The sequence below is a fragment of the Dipodomys spectabilis genome, unplaced genomic scaffold (genome assembly GCF_019054845.1).
Source record: "Dipodomys spectabilis isolate Male_0828 unplaced genomic scaffold, ASM1905484v1 ptg000018l, whole genome shotgun sequence".
NCBI classification, from domain to species: domain Eukaryota; kingdom Metazoa; phylum Chordata; class Mammalia; order Rodentia; family Heteromyidae; genus Dipodomys; species Dipodomys spectabilis.
Window position 1 is genome coordinate 3,889,395 of NW_024870695.1, and position 13,601 is coordinate 3,902,995.

General features: G+C 48.4%; 1 protein-coding gene across 5 annotated transcripts in view; it reads right to left on the reverse strand.

Annotated features, from left to right (window-relative positions):
- The window catches only part of Epn2 (epsin 2), an 82,861-nt gene that overhangs the window by 38,299 nt on the left and 30,961 nt on the right, over nucleotides 1–13,601 (reverse strand). For 4 of the 5 annotated variants that reach the window (XM_042673586.1, XM_042673572.1, XM_042673587.1 and 1 more), the window contains exons 2-3: nucleotides 3,033–3,142; nucleotides 725–1,496 (exon numbers count right to left, since the gene is read on the reverse strand). In XM_042673586.1, coding sequence (XP_042529520.1) covers nucleotides 725–1,319 — 595 coding nt within the window. In that variant the 5' untranslated portion in view covers nucleotides 1,320–1,496; nucleotides 3,033–3,142. The remainder of the gene's footprint in view (nucleotides 1–724; nucleotides 1,497–3,032; nucleotides 3,143–13,601) is intronic. The other variant, XM_042673583.1, reaches the window with a different exon arrangement.

The window sequence follows — 13,601 nt, forward strand, 5'->3', positions numbered from 1 at the left end:
AGGAAGTGAATGTGGCTCAGCGATCAGCTTCTGTCAGGTCTGAACTCCCTCTCCCAGAAACCTCTTCTGAATGTAATGTAGGGCAAAGACTCAAAGTGCTCTGACATACAAAACCAGAATAGGCTAGCCTCACCCAGTGCAGACCCAGACGTGCACCCAAATCCCTGAGCAATCCGCGTGCCCAGAAAGGAGGCCTTTGTCTCTGGCCACCTGAAGAGGTTTCTTTGAGTTTGCCTCTTTAAGTGAGATCCAATGTCCTCCCTCTGGGAGGCTAAAATAGAGTAATACACTGAGCCATTCGAGACCCACAGCTCAGCCAGGAACAAAACACTTCATATAAAGTTAAAGAATAAGTTTATCAAAAAGAGCATTCTTTTCTTCCTGGCTACCAAATATTCAGCTTCTCTTTGGGCAGCAGGACAAACCCTTTGCTGGCAGAGCTTCCTGAACAAAGAAGCTGCTTCGTTGCTCATCGTCTCTACAGAACCCAGGAAGCTATGCAAGCTGCTCTGTCAGAGGCACAGAAGCCCATGGAACGGACAAGGGACCAAAAGCCCCTTTGTGGTCATAACTCAATCAGGACTGTCTGAGCTGCCTAAAGCTGAGAACAGCAGACAGCCAGGCCCGGTGCTGGACATCATTTCCTCAGTCCTAAGGCACCCCACACCACCTGCTCAGTACTGCCACCTCTACACAGTGCCCATTCAGCACTTCCATTACTCACAGCCATGGTAGGAAGCTGGTGACCCTCCAGCCTTGCCATACTCCTGCTCCGAGTAGCTGGTGGAGAGGTTGGGCTGGCTGGAGCCTCGGTTAAAGGAGATCTGGTTGCTGCCCATGCCAGTGGCCACCTGGGCCATGCGCTCTTTGGTTTTGAGAGCCTGGGCCCTCTCAGCCTTCAGTCGCTCCTCGTCCTTGAGGAGTGCCACCAGCTGCTTTGACTTCTCCCGCACGTTGATGCCCTGGTCTTTGCCATCACGGTCAATGTACTGGAAGTCCTTCAGGGTCTGGATGGCAAAGATGTTCTCCCGGCACTGCTGGGCTACCCGCTCAGAACCCGTCTTAATGAGGTAGTCCAGCAGTGTCAGGGCCTTGTACACATGCCGCCAGTTCTTGCCATGGTCATTAAGCCGCTTCCATACCATGCTCATGATCTCTGAGAAGGCCACTACATTGTAAGTCAAGTCAGCAATCTCGGTCATCAGTGAGCTGGATGGGCCCCATGGATCATTGGAAGTGGCTTCTCGGACTTTGATTTCTGCCTCTGAGTAATTGTTCACAATGTTTTTCATCTGCCGCCTGATAGATGAAGTGGTCATTTTTATGTTCTTTGTTGCAAATTTAAAGTCCTTCAAAGAGAGAAACTTTCCTATCCTTGGTAAGTCTGCACCCTATGAAGGTCCAGTTTTCCGTTATCCAGCTGGAGTAAGAGCAAGAGTCCTGAACAGTCATTTCCTCCTCTGGAGCCCCAGACCTGAGAAGTTGGAAGCCATGACCTACAGGGAGAACAAACACAAACCATGTTGTGGCATGAATGCCTGTGAAGCAGAACAGCCTGGCCCAGACGCTTCCACAAGGGCCACTGCTGAGCATGACTGCACAGACTGCCAAGTGGACACACCCCAACCACTCAGAGTGCAAGACAGCCCATCTGCCTTCAAAACTGTAAACAGCCACATCAGTTACAAGTGAATGAAATTTAAACCTTTAAAGGCAAAGAAATAAACTATGACTGTTGCCGGGCGCCAGTGGCTCACGCCTGTAATCCTAGCTACTCAGGAGGCTGAGATCCTGCCTGCCAGCCCAGGCAGGAAAGTCCATGAAACTCTTATCTCCAATAAACCATCAGAAAACTGGAAGCAGCGCTGTGGCTCAAGTGGCAGAGCGCTAGCCTTGAGCTGAAGAGGTGAGGGACAGTTCCCAGGCCCAGAGTTCAAGCCCCGTGACTGATCAAAAAAAAAACAAAAACAAAAAAAAAACAGAACTAGGGCTGGGAAGGTGGCTCAGTGGTAGAGTGCTCGCCTCTCATGCATGAGACCCTGGGTTTGATTCCTCAGCACCACATAAGCAGAAAAAAAGCCGGAAGTGGCACTGTGGCTCAAGTGGTAGGGCGCTAGCCTTGAGCTGAAGAGCTCAGAGACAGCGTCCAGACCCAGAGTTCAGCCTCCACGACTGATCAAAAAACAAAAACAAAACTATGACTGTAGTGCAATTTCATAACAGAATTAACTATCTTGTGGGTTGTACGGTTACTGCAAGCCAAAAGCCAGCTGTAAAATAATCAGGGTGGGGAGGGAGGGGGAATTGATCCTGATAAGTCAATTTTATTCTAGCTTTTAGTGCTGAAGAGTGAACCCTAGGCTTAAGCATGCACTCCACCACTGAGTTCCATTCTCAGCATAATCCTCATCATCTTAAAATCACATGTGGGAACAAGAAGGCCTCTTATTTCAAGGCTACCTTAGAAACCAAAGTGTTGTCTGTACCTTTGAAGTTGCTGCACTTTGGCTTTGGTTCACCATGCTTTTAACTGCCAGGAGAGTTGTCTTTAAAGGCCACTTCTCTCCTGACCTTCCCTACTCAAGAATTTATGAAGGCTCTGACTGCTCTTCTAGAACCTCCCGCAAGTGACCAGCTCACAATCTTATAACAGTTCATGCAGCACACCAGTGGCTCATACCTATAACTAGCTATTCAGGAGGCTAAAAATCAGAATCTTGGTTCAAAGCTAGCCCCAGCAAGAAAAGAAAGCTATGAGACTCTCATCTCTAATTAAGCACAAAAATAGCTCGATGTTGAGCTGTGGCTCAAATGGTAGAGTGCTAGCCTAGCCTGAGCAAAAAACTTTAGGAACAGTGTCCAGACCCTGAGTCCAAGCCCCAGGACTACCCCCCTCCTTCCCCCCAAAAAATGAAAAAAGCAGCTGGGGTTCCAGCCTAACTCCCTCATGCCACAAAAGAAGACTGAGGCCTAAAGCTACAGTGACTGACTCCCAACATGTCTCCCCACTCTTCTTCCTGAGAAATACTTACAGAACTAGAGTAAAGTCCACATCTCTGGTATGGGGCTCTGGTCCTTGAGCCTGATAAGCTCCATCAATTTCATTCACAGTGAGTACCCAGCAACAAGCACTGTATGTATACTGTTGAATAAATGATGTGACAGATTAGAAAGTGCCCTTGTCCTCAAGAAGACCACAGTCAAATAGAGGAAGTGAAGTCCTGTACAAAATTAGGAACCTGAGACCCAGGGAATTGTCAGGTAAAACAGTACAGGAGGAAAATCAAGGGGTTCCACTCACCACTGCCACCTGCTTGGCTATTCAGAGTCCCCGAGGCCAGGCTATGACTCATTGACCATGTGATAAACCTTCTGGGTAAGGACTGTTCTTGCCACTATACAGAGGAGGAGAGCCTGAGGCCTAGAGTCAAGAGGCTGGATCCTCCAGCCAGCACATTGCCCCCGGCACAGCTGAGGGTCTGTCAGCACCCCTCCTCTTGTGGCCCTTCCACTTTACCTAGCTCTATGCTATTCGTGCCGCAGCAACAACAGACAGCCTCAGCTTCCTCACCTAAGGCTCAGGTGGCCAAGGGTACATCAAAAATAAAATCTCTAAAAGAGGACCTGGGGAACAAAATCATCACTCATCACATACAGCCACACAAGTAAGAAAAGCACTGCTCAAAAAACTTCAGCTGCCTTCTCTCCATCCCTCGACACCGAACCAACCCTGGCTGAAGGCAGGCATGTTCCACCTCTCTACCCATCTGGCCTGCTCTCAGGAATCCCCTAAAGCCTGCCAAAGGACAGGTATAAAACCTTATGTGTGTTGACTGCATGAGTAATTTAATTAGGCTTTACACTCTAATCCAGCTCTTTTCTGCTTGAGACTCCCCAGTCTCACAAAGGAAAAAAGAACATTTTCAATGAGGGTTTCCCAGCTCAACCCACAGAGATGTGTCAATATCAGAAGCAATGCTCGGGTACAGGGCATTATGATGTGCCAGGGACCCCAGAACTTCCATGTGTCACCGCCTTTGGTACAAAGCAGGTAAGCCTGCTCTACTTCTGGGCTAGGAAGTGGGCAGTGCTGGGTCTCCCTGGAAGATGTCCCTCGGCACCTCCCTCCAATCTTCAATTAAACACAAGAACAAATGGTGGCCTCCAGTGGGCCCTGTAGGGGCTTCACAGTCTCTCTAGTACTCCACCCCCTGTCTTCTCCTGTGAGATGATGTTGGCCACCTTGGGGGTAGGGGAAGCAGAAGACATCCAGCAGGGCCTAGCATCCTGGCTGAGGGGGTTCCTAAAGAGGCAGTAAGCTGGGCACCAGTGGCTCACACCTGTAATCTTAGCTGAGATCTGAGATCTGAGGACTGCAGGAAAATCTATGAGACCCATCTTCAATTAACCACCAAAAAAAATGAAGTGGTGCTGTGGCTCAAGTGGTACAGTGCTCTCCTTGAACTAAAGACCTCAGGGACAGTGCCCAGGCCCAGAGTTCAAGCCTCATGACCAAAACAAACAAACAAACAAAAGAGGCAGTAAGACCCTTTCAGGGCTCCTATTGATCCTCCAAGTACTATGGCAAAGAAAAGGCTTGGGGAGTCCTGTGAGCGAGGGCCAGGATATCCCTGCCTCCTGGGCACTGGAGTGCCTCTGGACACTGAAAACACCAAATGCCTGGATCAAGGAAGGAGAAGGCCTTTGATCAACAGGCCCAACTTGCTCAGATCTCTGCTGAAGGGCTCAGAAATACCCAGACTTTGAGAAGGAGGAAAAAGTTAATGAAGTATTTCTTACAGTCAGCAAAACAAAGCTATGTAATTTACATAGTTGCCTATTTTCTTAAGCTCATAGACAAGAGAGGCTTTTAGGATAGGTGATAAGAGAGACATCTAGAGATAGGAAACCACACTAGTATGCATAAAGCCTTGAGTTTGATTCCTCAGCACTACATAAACAGAAAAGGCCAGAAGTAGCACTGTGGCTCAAGTGGTAGAGCAGCTAGCCTTGAGCACAGAGAGGCTCAGGGACAGAACCCAGGCCCTAAGTTCAAGCCCCAGGAGTGGGGGGGGGGGGGGGAGAACCCACACTAGTTGAAAAGACCCCAGAGCCAGCACAACATATGCTGCAAAATGAAACTTCAATTCCAACTCTAAAAGTGATATAAGCCAGGCATAGGAGCAGCAGAGCCAGCAGATCAGCGCTAGCAGCTCAGAACACTTCCATGGCTTTGCCCAAGTGGGCTGTGTATACCTCAAGCCCTTTTAACTTCTCCCCCTACTTCAGGACTGAGCTATAAAGGCAAACAGCTGCTTGAAGGCAAGGAACTTCCAAGACTGCCTCCACATATCAGCTCCAAACCTGGATCCCACCACAAGGACACATCCTGTTATTTCCAGAACTGACTTTCATTTTGTTCTCACCTTCTTCCCAACAGTTTGTATGCTCTTCTCATTTTACAACTTTCCTTCTGAAATTTCTAGCCTGCTGAAACATTTGTCTCCTTCTAGACCTCATACCTCCCATCTGAGGTATGATCAGGTCATAAAAATCAGCCATCTGGACCCCAGCATAGACATGGGTAAGATGTGGGGCAGGCAGGCAGTGGCAAACCAAGAGGGAAAAGTCCATTTTGTTAAAGGTTTAGGAGAGGGACAGGGAAAGGAGTAGGAGGAAAGGAATAAAAGGAGGACAGGGGAATTAAGGTTGGAAGAGAAGGAGGGAGGGAAGGAGGAACTTATTTTATAAATTACATACCAACAACTGAGACAAATGCCACTACATAAGTTAGAATAATTCAGTTGCAACTGTGGATATTTTTTAATGAAGACAGCAAAATGACTTTTAAGTTGGGACTTGTTAGTTGAGGAAAACAAATCCTCTCTGCCTGCCAAGGGGGCTGCACAGGCCTATAGAGACAAAGATACCCAACTCCACCACCCCCACCACCCTTCCCTAGGCCCACTCAGCTCTAAATAGCCTGTTTGGAAATGAAATTAATAATTCCTTTTATTAAGAATCAAAGATCCTAATGCATATGACATAATCCCTATTAACCCAATAAGTGGACAAAATTCTAGCTAACAGCAAACAAACAACCTACCAGTGGCTTAGGGAAATCACCCGATGGGCAATACAGAACTGGTCAAGCTGAAGTTGGAGTGGGATTGGAGATGGAGCTTGGTGGTAGAACACAGGAAGAAGCAAGGAGCCAAGTAGGGGGGCATAAGACAACGACATTATTTGAACCTTTGGGTCCCACCTCTACACCTTGCCGTTTACCTCTTGGACTTCTCCAAATTCATGTGTGCCCTACACCAAGGTATGCTATTGTCACCTGTGATGGTAAGTCCTATGCAAGGAACACTTAAGAGGATGTGAGGGGGAAAGCCAGGTATGTGTTTCAGGTCCCAAACAGAGTCTCTCCCATAAGGTCTCAACAGAAGTGTGGAGAGACTGCTTGGCTCCCAGCTACACCTGACCCACAGCCTCAGAATGCCAGACTGACTGAGGAAGATCTACATCTTCCCAAGGAAGCTCCGTACTCCCCAAGAAAGCAGCACCCTCAATCAGTCTGAGAGAGCCTACTGTGATGCGAGAACAACATATAAGGGCAACAATACAACAGCCTGCCCGGGCACGGTGGGGGTGAGGGTTCTGGTCTACTTGAAAATGCAGTCAGAATTCAAGTGACAGTGGAATGGAAAGGGAAGGAATTAAACAAACAGGAAACAAAATAACTGGAAAAAAAATTTCAAGGCCAGGGTGATGCCCCTGGAGACAAGAATAATTCCCTAGGAATGTGCTCCAAGGTCTAGCGGAGCTAAGCAGGGAAATTCCTTCTAAATATCTCACTGGTCAGAAGAGACAGAAATGGAGAAAGAGAGGCTTTTCACAGCTCTGAGCAGCGCAGGTTAGACTCCTGCCATGCGTGTGACTCTACCCTGTGCCCTTGCAAGAGAAAGCAGGCTGGTAATGGAGATAAACCTCTTCCAGTTGGAGTCGCCACCAAATCCCTAAGGAGTGGCTTCTCAGCTGTCACTATCAAGGATGGCAACCTACCTGTCCCTCAACCACCCCTCCCCAAACCTGTCACAGGACACCTAACAGTGAGCGCAGCAATCCCATCCCAGTCAGTGGATGTTATGAGCGGACTGACTGAACATCCTCACCCCAGATGGCAGCTCCAACAACAAGCGTCTGGCAGCCTCCTGTGACTTCACACATACTTCATCTTTCTAAAAGCAGATGACAGAGCGGGCTCAGGAAAGGGTCTACGCCCACTTTCCCCTCAGTGTTACACCAGTGTGGTCCAAACACCTCATTTATCAGAAGCTCCTGGGAGTGCATCTGAAAACCCAGAAACAAAATAACCAGAGTAGAGGCCAGGGAAACCATGTTCTTCACAAGCTCCCCCAGTGACTTTCAGGCATGCTGAAGTGAGAGTCAAGGCGTGGAGCCGGACACGCAGGAACCTGAGCCGGGTAGACGCCCTGTGGTCCTCACTAACTGGCTCTTTCCCATCTGCGCCTGTCCACTAGACAGAAACACCTCCGTCTTCCTCTGGGGAAAGGGAGGGATGATCACTACAAGGAGGCCCAGTCAGGGATTGTGAGGCCGCAGCTCACATGACTGAGCTGAGCAGGCCCTCCAGAGGACAACGGCTCAGTCAGGACAATATGGACAGTGGCACATTCTTTTCAACAGTGATCATTTCAGCCTACAGAGAAAGGACTATTATGGCTCTGCCTCAGCGACGCCAGCATTAACCTTAGAGCCTAGTAACTCAGGCAGTGGGAGACATGAGATGGGGACAAAGCTCATTATTCCTCTCACACAGGAAAAAGTGGGAGATCCAGCCAGAAAGAAACATCCTCTTCTCTAGCTGAACCTGGCCATCTCCATTCCAATGATTTCTTGCCAAATTTTATACACTACAAAAAGCAGGCTTTACAGAAGTAGAACTGTGGCCCAAGTGGTAGAGGGCCAGCCTTGAGCAAAAACACTAATAACAGTGCCCAGGCCCTGAGGTTAAGCCCCAGTACTAGCCCACGCGTGCGCGTGTACACACACACACACACACACACACACACACACACACACACACACACACACACACACACACAAATAAAAATAAAGCTTAAAAAGCAGGCTTTGAAAAAATTTGTAAAGAACCCAATGGGGAAACCAAACTCAGGACTTGACTTCTAGAAGGCAGGCGAGGTAAAGTTCATTGGCCTGTGCACTTCCCTTCTTCACTAATGTGCTCAACCATTGTTTGAACTCAGAGAAAGGCAGGCTGTGGGTGCAGAATCCATACATAGTGAATTGCAGTCACTTTTTAAAGAATGTGTGAAGCAATGACTGGGGCAAAAGACCTGCTTCCAGTTGTTTCTGCTAATTTGGGAATGAGGGTGCAATGAGCTGGATCTGCCCACCCAGAGGATCAAACACACTGACCACTGCACAAAGGGCATGGATGGGAGAATTCTAATTTCCTTTAAACCTCTCCCTATTCAGCAAAGGAATTTTGCCAACAACTGGCATGGCAGAGCCCTAATTAGGAGAATCAGGGAAACTAGGAACCAAGGTCCAATGCTATGCCTACTCTGTGGCTCCAAGAAAAGGTTCTGACTTCTAAAACAATGGGGCTATATCACATAATCCCCTAACCCCTTAGTTCCAAAGGTCTTGTTCTAACAAATGACTCCATTTCTTGTCATCTCCATGGTGTCACAGCAAGCTCAGGCTTCTGACCAGCCCAGCAGCAGATCATAAACCAAGAGGCTAGAACCCAGGCCACTAACTACCAATTCTAACTGCTGTGACTTTGCCACTGGAGACACCACTTCCGGATGACAGTGCCATGCACACCCAGAGACCAGCCTTACCCCTGGGGAAAGGCCAGGCTCTACATTACCATCACTGACAGTACAACTTTCCAGCTCAAGAGCTTGGAAAAGGACAGAGCTGCATGGGAAAACTTCAAGTTCCCATGATTTTGTGCTTAATTTAGACCTGGCTGGTGGCTGTGGTGGAACTAAGTGCTGGGCAAGGAGTTGGGGAGTGAGAAGTAGAAGATGAGGGGTGAGTTGAGGGGTAGGCTCTGAGCCCCAGGGACAGAGTGACAACTCTCAAAGGGGCCAAGGATGTGAGTCAGGAGAGTATCTACCAAGAACAGGTATTTTCTCCCTGCACTGGCCCCGTGTGCTGTCACCAGCCCTCTGGGAGGCCAGCTCTGCCTCTCCCAGAGCAGAATAGGGGTGGGCCAGGGCAGGTTTCTGTGCACAGGCAAGGAGTTACTTCCACAGACTTTCTGATAATGATGGCTAAGGTCCTGAGACCCTCACCCGCTGGCCTTAGTGCTAATCCCCACCCCACCCCCCCAACCAGCCATGGAGCAGAGGGTGAGCCAGAGCCCCAGAGGCGAAGGGACAGGCTCACCTCGGCAAGTTCAAATGATGAGCCAAACCATCCTGACTAGAGGCGCTGGGCAAAGGCCAGGCCTAACAGTGAACTCTTTCTGTGCCAGCTGAGCAGCATCCTCTTTTCCAGATTCCTTTTCCTATTACTGGAAGAGTACGCTGTCACTCCAGAGAAACCTGCCAACTAGATAACTCCTCTCCTGAGCTCCACCCACCAGCCCTTGCTCCACCAACCTCCTTGTCTTCCCTGAGACTGTCACTGTCTTTCATGGCTCCTGTCACCCAGATGTTCAGAACAACCAATTCACTAGTGTCTCACAGAATCTCTCCCCTGCCTGACATTTTCTAGTCCACAGCCTGTTTATCACTCTAGTCCTGCTGGCCCCACCTCCCTCCCTGTGCACAAAGCTGGCCTTTCTTCACCGTCTCCCAGTGCCTAGAACAGGACCTGAGACATGGAGGCACTTAAGAAACACCACTGTGCCAAAAATAAGAAAGTCTAGACTAATAACCTGCATCCCACAGTCTCAGATGGTTAGACTGTACACCTTGCCAGTTCCTGGTCCTTATGGTGCTCTAAAAACAGCTGCTATCTGCCTGACCAATGCCAAACTGCCTGAGGACAGAATGTCACACAGGCACTGAAGCCTGGGTACAAGGGGGCTAGGCCTGAGGAGAAGCTGCTTGGTAGCCTCTAATCTGGACCTGGTCTCTCTTGTGGTCACTCTTGTGACATGTGAGACCTGCCTAGCACCCTCTTCATCCTGTTCTTCTCTGTAGCTGGAATACCCTGACAAGCCTCAGGAGTGCTGGCTCTCTGCTGCTATAGCACCCAGGTGTTGTTTTTAGGGTGTTGCAACACACTAAAAAATAGAGAGACTGCAAGTAGATACTACTAAGTACTGACCCTTCCCACTGAACACTTCACAGGTGTCTACTGTTTAGATTTCCTAACTGTTCCTGACTCCATTTCACAGAGGAGAAAGCTGAAGCACACAGAAAGCACTACTGGGCCAAAGCTGCACTGCCAGGTAGTGGCAGCATCTGACCTCCCCCAGACCTCAGGTTTCAGGGCCTGTCCTCTTTTTTTTTTTTTTGGTCTGGTGGTGGGGCCTGAACTCTGGGCCTGGGCGCTGTCCCTCAGCTCTTCAGCTCAAGGCTAGCGCTCTACCACTTGAGCCACAGCGCCACTTCCGGCTTTTTTTTTCTGAGGAATCGAACTCAGGGCCTCATGCATGCAAGGCAAGCACTCTACCACTGAGCCACCTTCCCAGCCCAGGGCCTGTCCTCTTAAACACTTATTCTTTCTGCCTTTAGAGAAATCCAGCACTCAATGTTCTAGAACCAACCAATTTTTCCTGGCTATGTCTGTAGGCCTAGAAAGGCCTCACTTGGGTAAATGCTGGGGGCCAGTAGCAGGAAGGCAACTGCTCCCTACACCAAGCCACAATCAAAACCTAGTGCATGTAATCCTAGCTACTCAGGAAGCTGAGATCTGAGGATAGCAGTTCAAAGCCAGCCCAGGCAAGAAAGTCTGTGAAACTCTTATCTCCAAAAAACCACCAGAAAACAGGAAGTGGTGCTGTAGCTCAAGTGGTAGAGTGCTAGCCTTGAGCTGAAGAGCTGAGGGACAGCGCTCAGGCAAGAAAGAAGGAAGGAAAGAAAGAAAGAAAGAGAGAGAGAGAGAGAGGAAGGAAGGAAGGAAGGAAGGAAGGAAGGAAGGAAGGAGAAAGAGAGAGGGAAGGAAGGGAGAAAGAGAAGGAAGAGGAGAAGAGGAAGAAAGAAAGAAAGAGAGAGAAAGAAAGAAGAGAGGAGGGAGGGAGGGAGGGAGGGAAAGAAAAGATGCTCAGGGACAGCTCCCAGGCCCCAAACTGACCCCCCCCCCAAAAAAAAAGTGTTTTTCTAAACTCTTATGTCCTTAAGAAATTATGCTTTGCCAGACACCAGTAATTCATGCGTGCAATCCTACCTACTCAGAAGGCTGAGATCTGAGGACGGCAGTTCAAAACCAGCCTAGGTAGATAAATACAAGAGATTCATCACCAAATAACCATCAAAAAACCAGAAATAAGAGCTGTGTGGTTCAAGTGGTAGAGCGCCAGCTCTGAGGGGAGCCAAAAGAGAGAATAAGGCTCACAGTTCAAGCCCCAGAGCCGGGGGGGGGGGGGGGGGGGGGGGCGGGGAGATGCCTCTCTTTGGTGGTCACAATGATTTCCACTAAGTCAGCCACATTAACTCTAGCGGCCTGAGTAGTCTGCATTGCTCCTTTGAAATGGCCCATGTCATCTGAAATTCTACCTAGGAAAAAAGCGAGTATTAATGCTATAAGGTAAAGTTCCTTTTTTGGTACAGAATAAAATATTACTTCCCTCTTTCCTCCAGGCTGGAGACATTCCCAGTGTTTTATTTACCCTGCAACACTGACTGGCTACATGAGGAGGAAGCATTCCTTCCCAACTCTTAAATGTCAAGAGTCTGCCCCAGAAAAAGCTGCAGAGGCCCTAATGTTTCCTTAGTGCTCCCCTGATTACATAATATTTTACTAGGTTCCTTTGGGTAAGTGCAGGAGAATATGAGCAACTCTAAGACACAAACAAGATGAGCCCATGATCCTTACTCCTATACCACCACCACCCCACCCACAAAGGTCCACATAAGTCTCCTGAATCTCCCTACCTCCTCCACCCCTGGAGCAAACTGCCTGGGTTGTGGGATTTGAGTTCCTTACTATGTACTTAGTTTTTATTCTTACTTGTTTGAAATGGAATCCCAGAATGTTGCCCAGGCTGGCCTTGAACTTCTTTCTAGAATCAAGCAATTGGAAGTGGCGCTGTGGCTCAAATGGTAGAGTGCTAGCCTTGAGCTGAAGAGCTCAGAGACAGCGCCCAGGCCCAGAGTTCAAGCCCCACAACTGACACACACATACCCACCCCCGCAAAAAAAAAAAAAAAAAAAAGGCCACATAGAATCAAGCAATCATCTCACCTCAGTCTCCCTAGGAGCTGGGATCACGGGTATATGCCTCCCTGCCTAGCTAGCCCCCTTCTTTAAGAAAGGCAGTAATTGTGGCACACACAGTAGAAATGAAAACGTGGTCTCCTACCAATTGCTTGTGCCATGGAATAGTGTTTCTGAGAAGCAGCCCTGTTACTGCACACAGCAAGCTTTCATGCTGTGCAGTCTGATTCTGTCCTACTTGACAGTTGTACCTTCCCTGCTCCAGGAGATGACACCTGAGTTGCTTCCAGATTCTTGCTGTCACCATAGTGTAATGTGCATGTGTATCCCCTGGGACACCTGAGTCAAAGCTTTTCTGGGAGAATGTTCCTACGAGAATGGCTCATGCCTAAGGTACACAAATCCTTCTTGTATTTTACTTTGAAATTTTTGTTGCCATCCTTTTTAACAATATCACTTTGTCAACACAAAGATATTAATATTAATAGTTCAGCTGATACTAGATTTGACAAGTACTTTCCTCACATTGTGTACATAGAAGATGAGACCGCCAAGCACAGGGGACTTAGGGATGCACAGATGCAGCCTTCAGTTTGGGTTAGAGGACAGCAACCCCATACAGATGAAATTGGGTGCTCCAGGCTGCTCACAAGAAGCTGGGGACAGAATGCAACCATCCAGTGCACCTGAGGCACTTGTGGGATAAAGGACACAAGAGAGGCAGACACAGTAGCATGGTCAGATCAGGCAGGCACACCAGGAACACAGGCAGAGGCTACAGTGCCAGGACCTTACCACACACACTAACCAACATGGACCTGTCAACTTTGGTTATTCATCTTTACAATCCTTTCTATCTCCTCCATACAGTGCCAATGCTAACACCAAACAATACTTCCTGTGGGCCAGGCACTCGGAAATGAGCTCTTATTATGAGCACAAGAGCCAGACTATCTGTATAGTTCATGTTTTCCTTTAGATCAATTTGCTCTGAAATTCAAATACACATTCTGAGTGACAGCATACAGGAAATCAAGCATCACTGCTACATATTAGGGATATCTTCTTGCTTTTAATGAAACATAACCTCAGACAGCATAAAATTCACCCTTTTAAAGAGCACAACTCAGTGCTGTCTCTTTTTTTAGTAGTCACAATGTTATGTAACTAATTCCAGAACATTTTCATCCCTCTCAAAAGAAACCCCATATCCTT